The sequence below is a fragment of the Scyliorhinus torazame genome, chromosome 27 (assembly GCF_047496885.1).
Source record: "Scyliorhinus torazame isolate Kashiwa2021f chromosome 27, sScyTor2.1, whole genome shotgun sequence".
Classification (NCBI taxonomy): Eukaryota; Metazoa; Chordata; class Chondrichthyes; order Carcharhiniformes; family Scyliorhinidae; genus Scyliorhinus; species Scyliorhinus torazame.
Genome location: NC_092733.1, coordinates 23,366,013 through 23,382,212, shown reverse-complemented (window position 1 = coordinate 23,382,212; position 16,200 = coordinate 23,366,013). Strand labels below are relative to the sequence as shown.

The window sequence follows — 16,200 nt, the reverse complement described above, 5'->3', positions numbered from 1 at the left end:
AGGGAGGCCGGGAGGGGGGTGGGAAGGGAGGCCGGGAGGGGGGGGGGAAGAGGCCGGGAAAGGGGGGGGGGGGAAGGGAGGCCGGGAGGGGGAGAAAGGGAGGCTGGGGGGGGGGGGGGAAGGGAGGACGGGATGGGGGGTGGGGGGAAGGGAGGACGGGAGGGGTGGGGGGAAGGGAGGACGGGAGGGGTGGGGGGAAGGGAGGACGGGGGGGGTGGGGGGAAGGGAGGACGGGGGGTGGGGGGAAGGGAGGACGGGGGGACCGGGAGGGGGGGGGGGGGGAGGCCGCGGGGGGGGGGGGCCGGGAGGGGGGGGAATGGAGGCCGGGAGGGGAGAAGGGAGGCCGGGAGGGGGGGGGGGGGGGGAGGGAGGGAGGCCGGGAGGGGGGTGGGAAGGGAGACCGGGAGGGGGGGGGGGAAGAGGCGGGAAAGGGGGAGAAAGGGAGGCCGGGAGGGGGAGAAAGGGAGACGGGGGGGGGGGGGGGGAGGCCGGGAATCCAGGCCGGGAGGGGAGAGAAAGGGAGGCCGGGAGGGGGGAGAAAGGGAGGCCGGGAGGGGGGTGGGAAAGGAGGCCGGGAGGGGGTGGGAAGGGAGGCCGGGAGGGGGTGGGAAGGGAGGCCGGGAAAGGGGGGAGAAAGGGAGGCCGGGAAAGGGGGGAGAAAGGGAGGCCGGGAAAGGGGGGAGAAAGGGAGGCCGGGAAAGGGGGGAGAAAGGGAGGCCGGGAGGGGGGAGAAAGGGAGGCCGGGAGGGGGGAGAAAGGGAGGCCGGGAGGGGGGAGAAAGGGAGGCCGGGAGGGGGGAGAAAGGGAGGCCGGGAGGGGGGAGAAAGGGAGGCCGGGAGGGGGGAGAAAGGGAGGCCGGGAGGGGGGAGAAAGGGAGGCCGGGAGGGGGGAGAAAGGGAGGCCGGGAGGGGGAGAAAGGGAGGCCGGGAGGGGGGAGAAAGGGAGGCCGGGAGGGGGGAGAAAGGGAGGCCGGGAGGGGGGAGAAAGGGAGGCCGGGAGGGGGGAGAAAGGGAGGCCGGGAGGGGGGAGAAAGGGAGGCCGGGAGGGGGGAGAAAGGGAGGCCGGGAGGGGGGGAGAAAGGGAGGCCGGGAGGGGGGAGAAAGGGAGGCCGGGAGGGGGGAGAAAGGGAGGCCGGGAGGGGGGAGAAAGGGAGGCCGGGAGGGGGGAGAAAGGGAGGCCGGGAGGGGGGAGAAAGGGAGGCCGGGAGGGGGGAGAAAGGGAGGCCGGGAGGGGGGAGAAAGGGAGGCCGGGAGGGGGGAGAAAGGGAGGCCGGGAGGGGGGAGAAAGGGAGGCCGGGAGGGGGGAGAAAGGGAGGCCGGGAGGGGGGAGAAAGGGAGGCCGGGAGGGGGGAGAAAGGGAGGCCGGGAGGGGGGAGAAAGGGAGGCCGGGAGGGGGGAGAAAGGGAGGCCGGGAGGGGGGAGAAAGGGAGGCCGGGAGGGGGGAGAAAGGGAGGCCGGGAGGGGGGGAGAAAGGGAGGCCGGGAGGGGGGAGAAAGGGAGGCCGGGAGGGGGGAGAAAGGGAGGCCGGGAGGGGGGAGAAAGGGAGGCCGGGAGGGGGGAGAAAGGGAGGCCGGGAGGGGGGAGAAAGGGAGGCCGGGAGGGGGGAGAAAGGGAGGCGGGAGGGGGGAGAAAGGGAGGCCGGGAGGGGGGAGAAAGGGAGGCCGGGAGGGGGGAGAAAGGGAGGCCGGGAGGGGGGAGAAAGGGAGGCCGGGAGGGGGGAGAAAGGGAGGCCGGGAGGGGGGAGAAAGGGAGGCCGGGAGGGGGGAGAAAGGGAGGCCGGGAGGGGGGAGAAAGGGAGGGCCGGAGGGGGGAGAAAGGGAGGCCGGGAGGGGGGAGAAAGGGAGGCCGGGAGGGGGGAGAAAGGGAGGCCGGGAGGGGGGAGAAAGGGAGGCCGGGAGGGGGGAGAAAGGGAGGCCGGGAGGGGGGAGAAAGGGAGGCCGGGAGGGGGGAGAAAGGGAGGCCGGGAGGGGGGAGAAAGGGAGGCCGGGAGGGGGGAGAAAGGGAGGCCGGGAGGGGGGAGAAAGGGAGGCGGGAGGGGGGAGAAAGGGAGGACGGGGGGGGGGGCGTAAGGGAGGACGGGGGGGGGGCGTAAGGGAGGACGGGGGGGGGGCGTAAGGGAGGACGGGGGGGGGGGGTAAGGGAGGACGGGGGGGGGGTAAGGGAGGACGGGGGGGGGTAAGGGAGGGCGGGGGGGGGGGTAAGGGAGGGCGGGGGGGGGGTAAGGGAGGGCGGGGGGGGGGGTAAGGGAGGGCGGGGGGGGGGTAAGGGAGGACGGGGGGGGGGTAAGGGAGGACGGGGGGGGGGTAAGGGAGGACGGGGGGGGGGGTAAGGGAGGACGGGGGGGGGGTAAGGGAGGACGGGGGGGGGGTAAGGGAGGACGGGGGGGGGTAAGGGAGGACGGGGGGGGTAAGGGAGGACGGGGGGGGGGGGTAAAGGGAGGACGGGGGGGGGGGTAAAGGGAGGACGGGGGGGGGGTAAGGGAGGACGGGGGGGGGGGTAAGGGAGGGGGGGGGGTAAGGGAGGAGGGGGTAAGGGAGGACGGGGGGGGGGTAAGGGAGGACGGGGGGGGGTAAGGGAGGACAGGGGGGGGGTAAGGGAGGACAGGGGGGGGGTAAGGGAGGACAGGGGGGGGTAAGGGAGGACAGGGGGGGGGTAAGGGAGGACAGGGGGGGGGGGTAAGGGAGGACGGGGGGGGGGTAAGGGAGGACGGGGGGGGGGGTAAGGGAGGACGGGGGGGGGGGGTAAGGGAGGACGGGGGGTGGGGGGTAAGGGAGGACGGGGGGTGGGGGGTAAGGGAGGACGGGGGGTGGGGGGTAAGGGAGGACGGGGGGTGGGGGGTAAGGGAGGACGGGGGGTAAGGGAGGACGGGGGGGGGGGGTAAGGGAGGACGGGGGAGGGTAAGGGAGGACGGGGGGTAAGGGAGGACGGGGGGGTGGGGGTAAGGGAGGACGGGGGGTGGGGTAAGGGAGGACGGGGGTGGGGTAAGGGAGGACGGGGGGTGGGGTAAGGGAGGACGGGGGGTGGGGTAAGGGAGGACGGGGGGTGGGGTAAGGGAGGACGGGGGGGTGGGGTAAGGGAGGACGGGGGGTGGGGTAAGGGAGGACGGGGGGTGGGGTAAGGGAGGACGGGGGGTGGGGTAAGGGAGGACGGGGGGTGGGGTAAGGGAGGACGGGGGGTGGGGTAAGGGAGGACGGGGGGTGGGGTAAGGGAGGACGGGGGGGGTAAGGGAGGACGGGGGGGGGTAAGGGAGGACCGGGGGGGGGGGTAAGGGAGGACGGGGGGGGGGTGTAAGGGAGGACAGGGGGGGGGGGGGGAGTAAGGAGGGCCGGGGGGGGGGGGGGGGGAGTAGGAAGGAGGCGGGGGGGGGAGTAAGGGAGGACGGGGGGGGGGGGGGGGGGGGGAGTAAGGGAGGACGGGGGGGGGGGGGGGGGGGGGGAGAGTAAGGGAGGACCGGGGGGGGGGGGGGGGGAGTAAGGGAGGACCGGGGGGGGGGGGGGGGGGGGGGGGGAGTAAGGGAGGACCGGGGGGGGGGGGGGGGGGGGGGGGAGTAAGGGAGAACCGGTGGGGGGGAGTAAGGGAGAACGGGTGGGGGGGGGGAGAACGGGTGGGGGGGGGGGGGGGAGAGGGAGAACGGGTGTGGGGGGGGGGGAGAACGGGGGGGAGGGGAGGGAGAACGGGGGGGGAGGGAGAACGGGGGGGGAGGGGGGGAGAACGGGGGGGGGGGGGGGAGGGAGAACGGGGGGGGGGAGGGAGAACGGGGGGGGGGGGGGGAGGGAGAACGGGGGGGGGGAGGGAGAACGGGGGGGGGGAGGGAGAACGGGGGGGGGGAGGGAGAACGGGGGGGGGGGAGGGAGAACGGGGGGGGGAGGGAGAACGGGGGGGGGGAGGGAGAACGGGGGGGGGAGGGAGAACGGGGGGGGGGAGGGAGAACGGGGGGGGGAGGGAGAACGGGGGGGGGAGGGAGAACGGGGGGGGGAGGGAGAACGGGGGGGGGAGGGAGAACGGGGGGGGAGGGAGAACGGGGGGGGGAGGGAGAACGGGGGGGGGAGAGGGAGAACGGGGGGGGGAGGGAGAACGGGGGGGGGGAGGGAGAACGGGGGGGGGGGAGGGAGAACGGGGGGGGGGGGGGAGGGAGAACGGGGGGGGGGGAGGGAGAACGGGGGGGGGGAGGGAGAACGGGGGGGGGGGGGGAGGGAGAACGGGGGGGGGGGGGAGGGAGAACGGGGGGGGGGGAGGGAGAACGGGGGGGGGGGAGGGAGAACGGGGGGGGGAGGGAGAACGGGGGGGGGGGAGAACGGGGGGGGGGGAGAACGGGGGGGGGGGAGAACGGGGGGGGGGGGGAGAACGGGGGGGGGAGAACGGGGGGGGGAGAACGGGGGGGGGGGGAGAACGGGGGGGGGAGAACGGGGGGACGGGGGGAGAACGGGGGGGGACGGGGGGAGAACGGGGGGGGAGAACGGGGGGGGGAGAGAACGGGGGGGGGGGGAGAACGGGGGGGGAGAACGGGGGGGGAGAACGGGGGGACGGGGGGGAGAACGGGGGGGGGGAGAACGGGGGGGGAGAACGGGGGGGGGGAGAACGGGGGGGGGGAGAACGGGGGGGGGGAGAACGGGGGGGGGAGAACGGGGGGGGGGAGAACGGGGGGGGGAGAACGGGGGGGGGAGAACGGGGGGGGGAGAACGGGGGGGGGGGAGAACGGGGGGGGGGGGGAGAACGGGGGGGGGGGGGAGAACGGGGGGGGGAGAACGGGGGGGGAGAACGGGGGGGGGGAGAACGGGGGGGGGGGAGAACGGGGGGGGGGGAGAACGGGGGGGGGAGAACGGGGGGGGGGGAGAACGGGGGGGGGGGAGAACGGGGGGGGGGGAGAACGGGGGGGGGAGAACGGGGGGGGGGAGAACGGGGGGGGGGAGAACGGGGGGGGGGGAGAACGGGGGGGGGGAGAACGGGGGGGGGGAGAACGGGGGGGGGGGAGAACGGGGGGGGGGGAGAACGGGGGGGGGGGAGAACGGGGGGGGGGAGAACGGGGGGGGGAGAACGGGGGGGGAGGAGAACGGGGGGGGGAGAACGGGGGGGGGAGAACGGGGGGGGGAGAACGGGGGGGGAGAACGGGGGGGGGGGGAGAACGGGGGGGGGGAGAACGGGGGGGGGAGAACGGGGGGGGGGAGAACGGGGGGGGGGGGAGAACGGGGGGGGGGAGAACGGGGGGGGGGGGGAGAACGGGGGGGGGGGAGAACGGGGGGGGGGGAGAACGGGGGGGGGGAGAACGGGGGGGGGGGGGAGAACGGGGGGGGGGACAGAACGGGGGGGGGAGAGAACGGGGGGGAGAGAACGAGGGGGGGAGAGAACGGGGGGGGGGAGAGAACGGGGGGGAGAGAACGGGGGGGGGGGGGAGGGAGAACGGGGGGGGGGGGGAGGGAGAACGGGGGGGGGGGACGGACGGACGGACGGGGGGGGAGAACGGGGGGGGGAGAACGGGGGGGGGAGAACGGGGGGGGGGGGAGAACGGGGGGGGGAGAACGGGGGGGGGAGAACGGGGGGGGGAGAACGGGGGGGGGAGAACGGGGGGGGGAGAACGGGGGGGGGAGAACGGGGGGGGGAGAACGGGGGGGGGAGAACGGGGGGGGGAGAACGGGGGGGGGAGAACGGGGGGGGGAGAACGGGGGGGGGAGAACGGGGGGGGGAGAACGGGGGGGGGGAGAACGGGGGGGGGGGGGGAGAACGGGGGGGGGGAGAACGGGGGGGGGGGAGAACGGGGGGGGGGGGAGAACGGGGGGGGGGGAGAACGGGGGACGGGGGGGGGGAGAACGGGGGGGGGGAGAACGGGGGGGGGAGAACGGGGGGGGGGAGAACGGGGGGGGGAGAACGGGGGGGGGAGAACGGGGGGGAGAACGGGGGGGGAGAACGGGGGGGGGAGAACGGGGGGGAGAACGGGGGGGAGAACGGGGGGGGAGAACGGGGGGGGAGAACGGGGGGGGGAGAACGGGGGGGGAGAACGGGGGGGGAGAAACGGGGGGGGGAGAGACGGGGGGGGGAGACGGGGGGGGGAGAACGGGGGGGGAGAACGGGGGGGGGAGAACGGGGGGGGGGAGAACGGGGGGGGGGAGAACGGGGGGGGGAGAACGGGGGGGGAGAACGGGGGGGGAGAACGGGGGGGGAGAACGGGGGGGGGAGAACGGGGGGGGGGAGGGGAGACGGGGGGGAGGGAGAACAGGGGGAGGGAGAACGGGGGGAGGGGAGAACGGGGGGAGGGAGAACGGGGGGAGGGAGAACGGGGGAGGGAGAACGGGGGGAGGGAGAACGGGGGGAGGGAGAACGGGGGGAGGGAGAACGGGGGGAGGGAGAACGGGGGGAGGGAGAACGGGGGGAGGAGAACGGGGGAGGGAGAACGGGGGGAGGGAGAACGGGGGGAGGGAGAACGGGGGGAGGGAGAGAACGGGGGGAGGGGAGAACGGGGGGAGGGAGAACGGGGGAGGGAGAACGGGGGGAGGGAGAACGGGGGAGGGAGAACGGGGGGAGGGAGAACGGGGGGAGGGAGAACGGGGGGAGGGAGAACGGGGGAGGAGAACGGGGGGAGGGAGAACGGGGGAGGGAGAACGGGGGGAGGGAGAACGGGGGGAGGGAGAACGGGGGGAGGGAGAACGGGGGAGGGAGAACGGGGGGAGGAGAACGGGGGGAGGGAGAACGGGGGGAGGGAGAACGGGGGGAGGGAGAACGGGGGGAGGGAGAACGGGGGGAGGGAGAACGGGGGGAGGGAGAACGGGGGGGGGAGAACGGGGGGGGGGGGGGGGAGAACGGGGGGGGGAGAACGGGGGGGGAGAACGGGGGGGGGAGAACGGGGGGGGGGAGAACGGGGGGGGGGAGGGGGGGAGAACGGGGGGAGGGAGGGAGAACGGGGGGAGGGAGGGAGAACGGGGGGGAGGGAGGGAGAACGGGGGGAGGGAGGGAGAACGGGGGGGGAGGGGAGGAGAACGGGGGGGAGGGAGGGAGAACGGGGGGGGAGGGAGAACGGGGGGGGGAGGGAGAACGGGGGGGGGAAGGGAGAACGGGGGGGGGAGGGAGAACGGGGGGGGGGGGGGGGGAGGGAGAACGGGGGGGGGGGGGGAGGGAGAACGGGGGGGGGGGGAGGGAGAACGGGGGGGGGGGAGGGAGAACGGGGGGGGGGGAGGGAGAACGGGGGGGGGGGGGAGGGAGAACGGGGGGGGGAGAGGGAGAACGGGGGGGGGAGGGAGAACGGGGGGGGGAGGGAGAACGGGGGGGGGGAGGGAGAACGGGGGGGGGGAGGGAGGGAGAACGGGGGGGGGGGGGAGGGAGAGGTGGGCCACGGGGGGGGGGCAGGGAAAGGTGGCAGGGGAAGGGAGGGGGCTATCGCACCCATGGCAGGAGTGTGGGGGACGTGCTATCGCATCCAGGCGCACCCATCGCAGATATGTGGGGGGGGCAATGCCAGTCGGATTGGGGAGGGGGGGGCTGGGATAGTGCCACAGGCAGCATGTGGTTGGGGGGGGGGGGGGGGAAATCGATCGTACCATGCCACAGTCGCAATGTGGGGAGCCTGCGCCATGGGCATGATGGGATTGTGCCAATCAGGATGGCAGGGAAATCTCTCCATCGGCGGGATTGCGGGGGAGGGGATTGTGCCAGAGGCAGAATGGTGGTGGGGGCATGAATCATGCCACAAGTGGGACGGGACGGGTTCGCCTAACAGGTGGGATATGTGGGCTGTGCCCGTGCCACAGGCAGGAAGGGGTGGGGGGCTGGGATCGTGCCACAGGCGGGGTGGGAGGGCTGGGATAGTGCCACAGGCAGGACGGGGGAAGGATCCTAGCAAAGGTGGGGCTAGGATCGCATCACAGGATGGGCTTGTGCCACAAGGGGGGGGGGTCTGGGTCGTGCCACAGGCAGCGTCGGGGGGGCTGGGATAGTGCCACAAACAAGACGGGGGGGGGGGGGAGAATCGTGCCACAAGCGGGACTGGGATCGTGCCGCATGTGGGACGGGCGGTGGTAATCGTGCCACACGCGGGACATGGGGTGGGAATGTTTCCAGAAGCGGGTCCGGGGGGGGGGGGGGGGGGGCTGGGATCGTGCCACAGGCGAAATGGGGGGGTGCTCATCGTGCCACAAGTGGGACGGGGTTGGTAATCGTGCCACAAGCAGGATTGCGGGGGGGGGGGGGGGGGGCAGAAGGTCGGGATCATGCCAGGCAGGATGGGGGGGGGGGGGGGGGAGAGAGACTGGGAATGTGCCACAGGCGGTATTGGGGGGGGGGGGGGGGAAAAGAGAGAGAAATCGTGCCACATGTGGGACAGGGGAGTGGGGGGGCTGGGATCGTGCCACAGGCGGGGTGGTGGGGGAAAGAATCTTGCCACAGGCTGGGGCGGGGGTGGAGAGAGGAGAAAAAAATCTTGGCACAGGCTTGGGGGGGGGGGGGGGTCGTGTCACAAGCGGCTTGGGGGGGGGGGGGTCGTGCCACAAGCGGCTGGGGGGGGGGGGGGGGGAAGAGAATCGTGCCATAGGCTGGATGGCACCGCGCCACAAGCGGTATTTGGGGGGGGGGGGGGAATGGGGAAGCCGCCTGGTTGGAACGCGAGGCTTGTGAGCGCGTGGACGAGCGGCGGGGGCGCGCCCCAGGCAGATGGAGGAGGCGGCGGCCGCCGCCATTTTGTGGCGTTCGAGCCGAGTGAAGGGGATATGGGGGGGGGGGCGCGCGTCTCCGTCCTCCCGCCACTCCGCCGTCCTCCAACATCCCGATAACAAAACGCTTGAAACCAAACAGAGCGGCGAATTTCGACAGAAAAAAAAAACATTTTTAAAAAAATGTTCGGAGGAAGGGAAATCGATCCGGGGCGCACGTGGGCAGGGCGGCGCGCTTCACGCAGTCAGAATTCTCCTCGGCCGGGTGGGCAGGATTTTTGATATCGGGGTTGTGGGGGGGGGGGGGGAACACGCACACACCACACTCGCGGGGTTGGATTAAATTTCGAACCGTGGTGCCGTTTTGATTTAGAAATAAACCCGGGAGGGGGTAATAATTTGGGACTGTCCGACCTCTGCCGCCCGGCCGAGCGGCCCGGCCCTGACTGACAGCCGCCCTGGCCAATCGGAGGCAGCCCCGGCAGCGGCCCGGCCAACCAGCACAGGCCGTCTGGGCGGGGCCAAGGCAGCTCCCTCCCTCCGGCTTAAAAAAAGATGGCGGATTGGGGGGGGGGGAAGGGGAGAAAAAAACCGTCAGGCCACTTATCTGGAGAATCGTTTCGCTCAATAAATCAGCGGTGAGGGGAGGAGGGGGAAAGAACCGCTGCATTTCCCAACCTAAGGGTCGAGGGGACGTTGTGTGCCCGAATTGGAGGTGGTGGGGGGGTGAGAGGAAAGCCCGATTGTACCCACCTCCGTAGCGACCGTCCATTGTGGTCCGGCTTCAGAAAGAAAACCGTTCGGGCCTCGGCGACGTCAAAAGCGCTGAGGTGGGGGGGAGGCGGGGCGGGGGAGTCACGTTGCGTGGCTGCGTCACCGGGGGGAGGACGCCCGCCCGCCCGCCGGCGCGGGTCACGTGCGGCCACACGTCACCGGGGGCGGGGTGCACGTCGCCCCCACCCCAATTCCCGGTCCGCGAGGGTCACGTGGGAGGCGACTGCTCTCTCTCTTCCCCCTCCCCCCCTCTTCCCCCTCCCCCCCGGTCGCAGAACGAATGGAGGACAGGAGGCTCGTCTCGACAGGAGACTGACCCTCTAAAAGGGCGCCCCCAAGCCGAGGACCCCTCCCCCAGCCCTATCCCTGCAACAACCCCTCCCCAGCCGCTTAAGTTGCGCCTCTTTGGACATCTAGGGGGCAATCTAGCCCACCTAACCCGCACGTCATTGGACTATGGGTGCAAACCGGAGCAAATCCGCGCGGGCACAACGTGCATGGGGGTCGCTGGCGGCGCGAGGCGGCCGTGCTAACCGCGCCCTGTCACATGCAGTGTGGCCATAAGACGTAGGAGCGGAATTAGGCATTTGGCCCATCGAGTCTGCTCCGCCATTCAATCATGGCTGATATGATTCTCCTGCTGTCTCCCCATAACCACTGATGAATGAAATGAAAATCGCTTATTGTCACAAGTAGGCTTCAAATTAAGTTACTGTGAAAAGCCCCTAGTCGCCACATTCCGGCGCCTGTTCGGGGAGGCTGGTACGGGATCCCCTTATTAATCAAGAACCTATCTATTTCTGTCTTAAAGACACTCAGTGATTTGGCCTCCACAGCCTTCTGCGGCAAAGAGTTCCACCGATTCACCACCCTCTGGCTGAAGAAATTCCTCTTCATCTCAGATGTAAAGGATCGTCCCTTCTGTCTAAGGCTGTGCCCTCGGGTTCTAGTTTTCCCTACGAGTGGAAACATCTTCCCCCGTCCACTCTCTCCAGGCTTCTCATTATCCTACACGTTTCAATAAGATCCCCCTTCAAAGGGTGGCATGTGGCACAGTGATTAGCACTGGGACTACGGCGCTGAGGACCCGGGTTCGAATCCCGGCCCTGGGTCACTGTCCGTGTGGAGTTTGCACATTCTCCCCGTGTCTGCGTGGGTTTCACCCCCACAACCCAAAAATGTGCAGGTTAGGTGTATTGGCCACGCTAAATTGCCCCTTAATTGGAAAAAAAATAATAATTGGGCACTCTAAATTTATATTTAAAAAAAGATCCCCCTTCATCCTTCTAAACTCCAATGAGTACAGTCCTCAACCCTTCCTCATATGACAAACTCTTCATTCCAGGGATCATTCGTGTGATCCTCCTCTGGACCCTTTCCAAGGCCAGCACATCCTTCCTTAGATATGAGGCCCAAGACTGCTCACGATACCCCAAATGAGGTCAGGCCAGAGCCTTATACAGCCTCAGCAGTACATCAGTGCTCTTATATTCTAGCTCTCGACATGAATGCTAACATTGCATTTGCCTTCCTAACTGCCGACTGATCCTGAACGTTAACCTGAAGAGAATCTTGAACTAGGACTCCCAAGTCCCTTTGTTCTTCTGATTTCCGAAGCCTTTTCTCTTTTAGAAAATAGTCTAGCCTCCATTCGTCCTACCAAAGTGCATAACCTCACACTTTCCTTCATTGTATTGCATCTGCCACTTCTTTGCCCACTCCTAGCCTGTCCAAGTCCTTCTGCAGCCCCCCCTGCTTCCTCAATACTACCTGTCCCTTTGCATCTTTGTACCATCTGCAAACATAGCAACAGTGCCCTCAGTTCCTTCTTCCAGATCGTTAATCTATATTGTGAAAAGTTGTGGTCCCAACACTGACACCTGAGGCGCCATCCTGAAAAAGACCCCTTTATCCCCACTCTCTGCCTTCTGCCAGTCAGCCAATCCTCTATCCATGCCACTGTCTTAGCATTAACACAATGGATTGGCAGGTGAGGAGGGAGGGGGGGGGGGGGGGGACTGTGACATGGGGGGCTGATTTTTGGTGTTTGGAAGAATCTAATTTGTGATCTCAGGGAAACGTACAAAATTCTTCCAGGGCATCACGGTGGCACACTGGTTAGCACTGCTGCTTCACAGCGGCAGGGATCCGGGTTCGATTCCGACCTTGGGTGACTGGAGTTTGCGCGTGCTCCCTGTGTCTGCGTGGGTTTCCTCCGGTCTCCTCCCACAGTCCAAAGATGTACAGGTTAGGTGGATTGGCCGTGCTAAATTGCCCCTTTGTGTCCAAAGGTGTGGACGTTACGGGGTTAGGATGTGGGATAGGGTGGTATGCCCTTTCAGTGGGTCGATACAGACTCGATTGGCCAAATGGCCTCCTTCTGCACTTTAGGGATTTTATGGTTCTATTCTATGGTACCATTGGGTAGATGTACAGGGTTGCCAACTGTGATTCCTGGAGGTCTCATCACATGACTTTGGCCCGAGGCAACAAGTCACATGCATCCTTGTGATTTTTAATCGGCCAGGGAATCGAGGGTCAAGGAAGAAAAACGGAGCTGAGGAATATATCAGATCAGCCATGAACTCATTGAATGGCGGTGCAGACTCAATGGGCCGAGTGGCCGACATTTGCTCCTATGTCTTATTGACTTGCTGAACCCCAGACAGCAGGAAAATCCAAAATTCGCCTGTTGGCCGATTCATACATAATGTAGCTGAAAAGTATGTCAATTCATTCAGGCTGTCATTTTTGATGCATCTCCGTGCTAAATCATATTGCGATATATATATATAGTACCCAATTTGGAACGAGTCTACACAACTCACCCATTATTGGGAAGGCAAAAAAACTAATTATCTGAGTGGATGAAGCTCAACCGTCAGTCAAACACCTTTATCCCCCATTTTCAGTGTTTTAAAAAAAGATCTGGTACGCAGAAAACAATCAAAGAAAATGACAAACAATCTTTTTGAATCACAGAATAATACAGCACAGAAGAGTCCCTCCAGCCCATCGAGTCTGCACCGATGGAAAACACCTGACCTGACTACCTAATCCCATTTGCCAGCCCATAGCCTTGAATGTTGTGACGTGCCAAGTGCACATCGAGGCACTTTTTAAAGGACGTGAGGCAACCCGCCTCTACCACCCTCCCAGGCAGCGCGTTCCAGACCGTCACCACCTTCTGGTTAAAAAAGTGTTCCCTCACATCCCCCCCTAAACCTCCTGCCCCCTGGCATTGAACTTGTGTCCCCTCGTAACTGACCCTTCACCTAACAGGAACAGCTGCTCCCTATCCACCCTGTCCATGCCTCTCACAATCTTGTACACCTCGATCAGGTCGTCCCTCAGTCCCCTCTCTTCCAACGAAAACAACCCAAGCCTCTCCAACCTCTCTTCATAACTTAAATGTTCCATCCCAGGAAACATTCCGGTGAATCGCCTCTGCACCCCCTGCAGTGCAATCACATTCTTCCTATAGTGTGGCGACTAAAACTGCACACAGTACTCCAGCTGTGGCCTCAGCAAAGTTCTATACAACTCCAACATGACTTCCCTGCTTTTGTAATCTATACCTCCATTGATAAATGCAAGTGTCCCATATGTCTTTTTCACCAGCCTATTAATCTGCCCTCCCGCCTTCAGAGCTTCAGGCCGGGATTCTCCGACCCCTCGCCGGGTTGGAGAATCCCCGGGGGGACGCGGGAATTGCGCCCTGACGCCGGCTTCCCGATTCTTCCCCGCCGATTCTTGGGCGCCCATGGGATTCAAGCCGCGCCGGTCGGGGGCCGTTGAAAGCGGCCCCCTCGGTGATTCTCCGGGCTCCCCTCGGGCCGAGTGGCCGCCGAGTTCAGCCGAGTCCCGTCGGAGTGGGTTACTCAGGTCCCACAAGGCGGGAACTGGAAGGTGTCTCTGCGGGGACCATCCTGGAGTGGGCTGGGGGGGGGATGATCCGACCCCGGGGGGGGGGGGGGTGCCCACGTTGGCCTGGCCCGAGATCGGGGCCTACTGATCGGCGGGCGGGCTGGATCCATGAGGGCCTATGTTCCTCCATGCCAGGCCCCTGTAGGGCTCCGCCATATTGCACGGGGCCGGCGCGGAGACGGAAAACCGTGCGCATGCGTGGAATTACGCCGGCCGTTCCGCGCATGCGTGGAAATAAGCCGGCCGCAGCGCGCATGCGCAAATTCACGCCAGCCGTTCCGCACCAGCTGGAGCTGCGGGGACCATTCCGCCGCCGACCTAGCCCCCTAGGAAGGAGATGTTATGGGCCAAGGGTTTAGAGAATCCCAAAGTGTATCATGGAGTTCACCTGACCCACAACTTTTAATAGATTGTGGTATGGGGGGCACACAGCCCACTCTACAGGTGTGGTACAGCAGAAATGGAAAATAATTTTTTAAAGCAAAACAGTGTTTATTCTATGAACTCAAGTTAACCTTTTTAAAACATACAGTGAAAATCTTAGCAACCATCAATTCAAATATAATCCCCAAAGAATACAACACTAAGTAATCCTTAAGCTGTCCTTTTAACATCCATAAGACTTTAAAAAAAATTTTTTAACAGAAGCACATCAGGTTAAAGTCATTACTGAGAGCAGTTATTAGTTTTAAATCACCAAAGGATCAATTTACAGTCTTTAGATTACAGAGAGAGAGACTAATACACCTTCTGGCAGTGACTGCAGCTATCCAGCTCTGAAAACAAAACTAAAACACACCCTGCAGCAAACAGCCTAAAACAAAAGTAAAAGGCTGTCAGACAGCCCAGCTCCACTGATAAACATCACTGATAAACACCCATTTCTTAAAGGTACATTTCTTAAACACCCATTTCTTAAAGGTACTCTCACATGACAGGGAGCATTCCCCATTATCGTGGACCGTTGACTCTGGAGTGGTTGGCACCGCTTTTCACGCTGGCACAGAAGCAGAAGATTGGTTCCTTCACTGTCACTGTATCAAAATCCTGGAACTTCCCTCTCATTTACTCATGCTCCTATGTTCCTATTTCCACAAGGGAAATACGTATTTTTTTGGTATTCTTCAATGCGCAAGTTGCCAGAGAAAGTAGAGATGATCTTTTCTCTTTATTGCCAATTAAAATAGGGGTCGCCTAATAATGAATGAATGGAACTCTGAGAGTAATGCTGATCCAATAAAAGCAGGAACATCCTAAGTTCACATATTGGCCGATTCATACAAATGCAGCCAAAGAAAATTAAACTTCATTCAGACTATCACTTGTTTGAAGGTCTGTGCTAAGTTGAATGATATCCAGAACCCATGTTGGAACTAGTTGGCACACTTCAATACAGATCAGACCACTGACCATACAGTGGCCTGGGATTTTCTAATTTGTATACATTGCCATGAAGCAAACCATCATGCTGAGCTTTGGTCTACACCAGTGTCTCCCTGATTAAAACAAAACATAATTTTTCAGTTCATTCTACACTATCCATTTTTTTCCCATTCATTTACGGGATGTGGGCATCGCTAGTTTGACCAGCGTTTATTGCCCATCCCTAGTTGCCCTTCAGAAGGTGGTGATGTTGCCTTCTTGAACCGCTGTAGACCTTGAGGTGTAGATACACCCACTGTGCTGTTAGCGAGTGAGTTCCAGGATGTTGCCCCAGTGGAAGGAGCGGCAATATATTTCCAAGTCGGGGGGTGAGTGACTTGGAGGGGAGCCGTAGGTGGTGGGGTCCCCAGGTATCTGCTGCTCTTGTCCTTCTAGATGGTAGTGGTCGTGGTTTAGGAAGGTGTTGTCTAAGGAACTTTGGTGAGTTACTGCAGTGCATCTTGTAGTTGGTACACACGGTTGCCACTGTTCGGCGGTGGTGGAGAGTTTGAATGTTTGTGGAAGGGAGAGCAATCAAGCAGGCAACTTTGAGTGGATGGAGGCAGCATCCTGCAATGGTGCGAGTTTGGAGGCTTTACTGACGGCGCCCCTGCCATTCTCGCCGGCTCGGTACTCTGCAAGTCCGGTGGTGGTGGCAGCCCTAAGGGTGTGGGGGCAATGGAGGCAGCATATGAGACTGGAGAGGGTGTCAGCGTGGTCACCGATCTGTGACAATCACCGGTTAAGGGCTTTAAGGTATGGCAGCAGGCAGGGATTGAGAGGTTTGGGGATCTATTCATCCAGGAGGGCTTTCCGATCTTGGAGACATTAGAGGAGGAGTTTGATTTGCTGGGTGGGAACGGGTTTTGGTACCTTCAAGTGCGGGACTTTGTACGAAGGCAGGTCCCAAGCTTTCCTCGCCTCCCCCTGAGGGGATTGTTATGTTGGGTGTTCCGATACACAAACGAACCAACACAGTTGTAGATGGTACAACTCTGTTTTATTATTCTGCACAATAATAACTATTAACTTCTGGCTGTGGTTCGTACTTCACCAGCTAACCTGTGGACCCAGCCCTAGCACTATCTTAGAGAGGCACTCAGCACATGGTGTATGTCTGAGTGGCACGCTGTGAGCTCTGTGCTCTGAGCTATCTCCTGGTAGAATGAGTGGGAACTGTGGTGTTCCCTGTTTTATAGTGCGTGTGCTCTCACTGGTGATTGGCTGCGATGTTGTGTGTGTGTTGGTTGGTCCAACTACCTGTCCATCAGTGTGTATGTGTGATTGCACCATGATATGTTAATGTGGATATCATGACATTCCCCCTTTTCACAAGGATATGTGCCTACATGGTAATAAATATTGGTGTGTACTGAGTGCAGCTGAGTATGTGTGTGCAATATTTACAACATGTACATGAGGCTAAACTATATACATAGGAAGGT

At 64.2% G+C, this 16,200-nt stretch overlaps 1 protein-coding gene across 5 annotated transcripts in view; it reads right to left on the bottom strand.

Annotated features, from left to right (window-relative positions):
• Nucleotides 1–9,545, bottom strand: part of LOC140403305 (A-kinase anchor protein 8-like) — a 40,045-nt gene extending 30,500 nt beyond the window's left edge. For 2 of the 5 annotated variants that reach the window (XM_072491141.1, XM_072491142.1), the window contains exon 1: nucleotides 9,386–9,545. Coding sequence is in view for 2 of the 5 variants with exons in the window: in XM_072491143.1 (XP_072347244.1) it covers nucleotides 9,386–9,404 (19 nt within the window). In the remaining 3 variants the exon portion in view is untranslated. The remainder of the gene's footprint in view (nucleotides 1–9,385) is intronic. The other 3 variants (XM_072491144.1, XM_072491143.1, XM_072491140.1) reach the window with 3 other exon arrangements.
• Nucleotides 9,546–16,200: the final 6,655 nt, after the last annotated feature.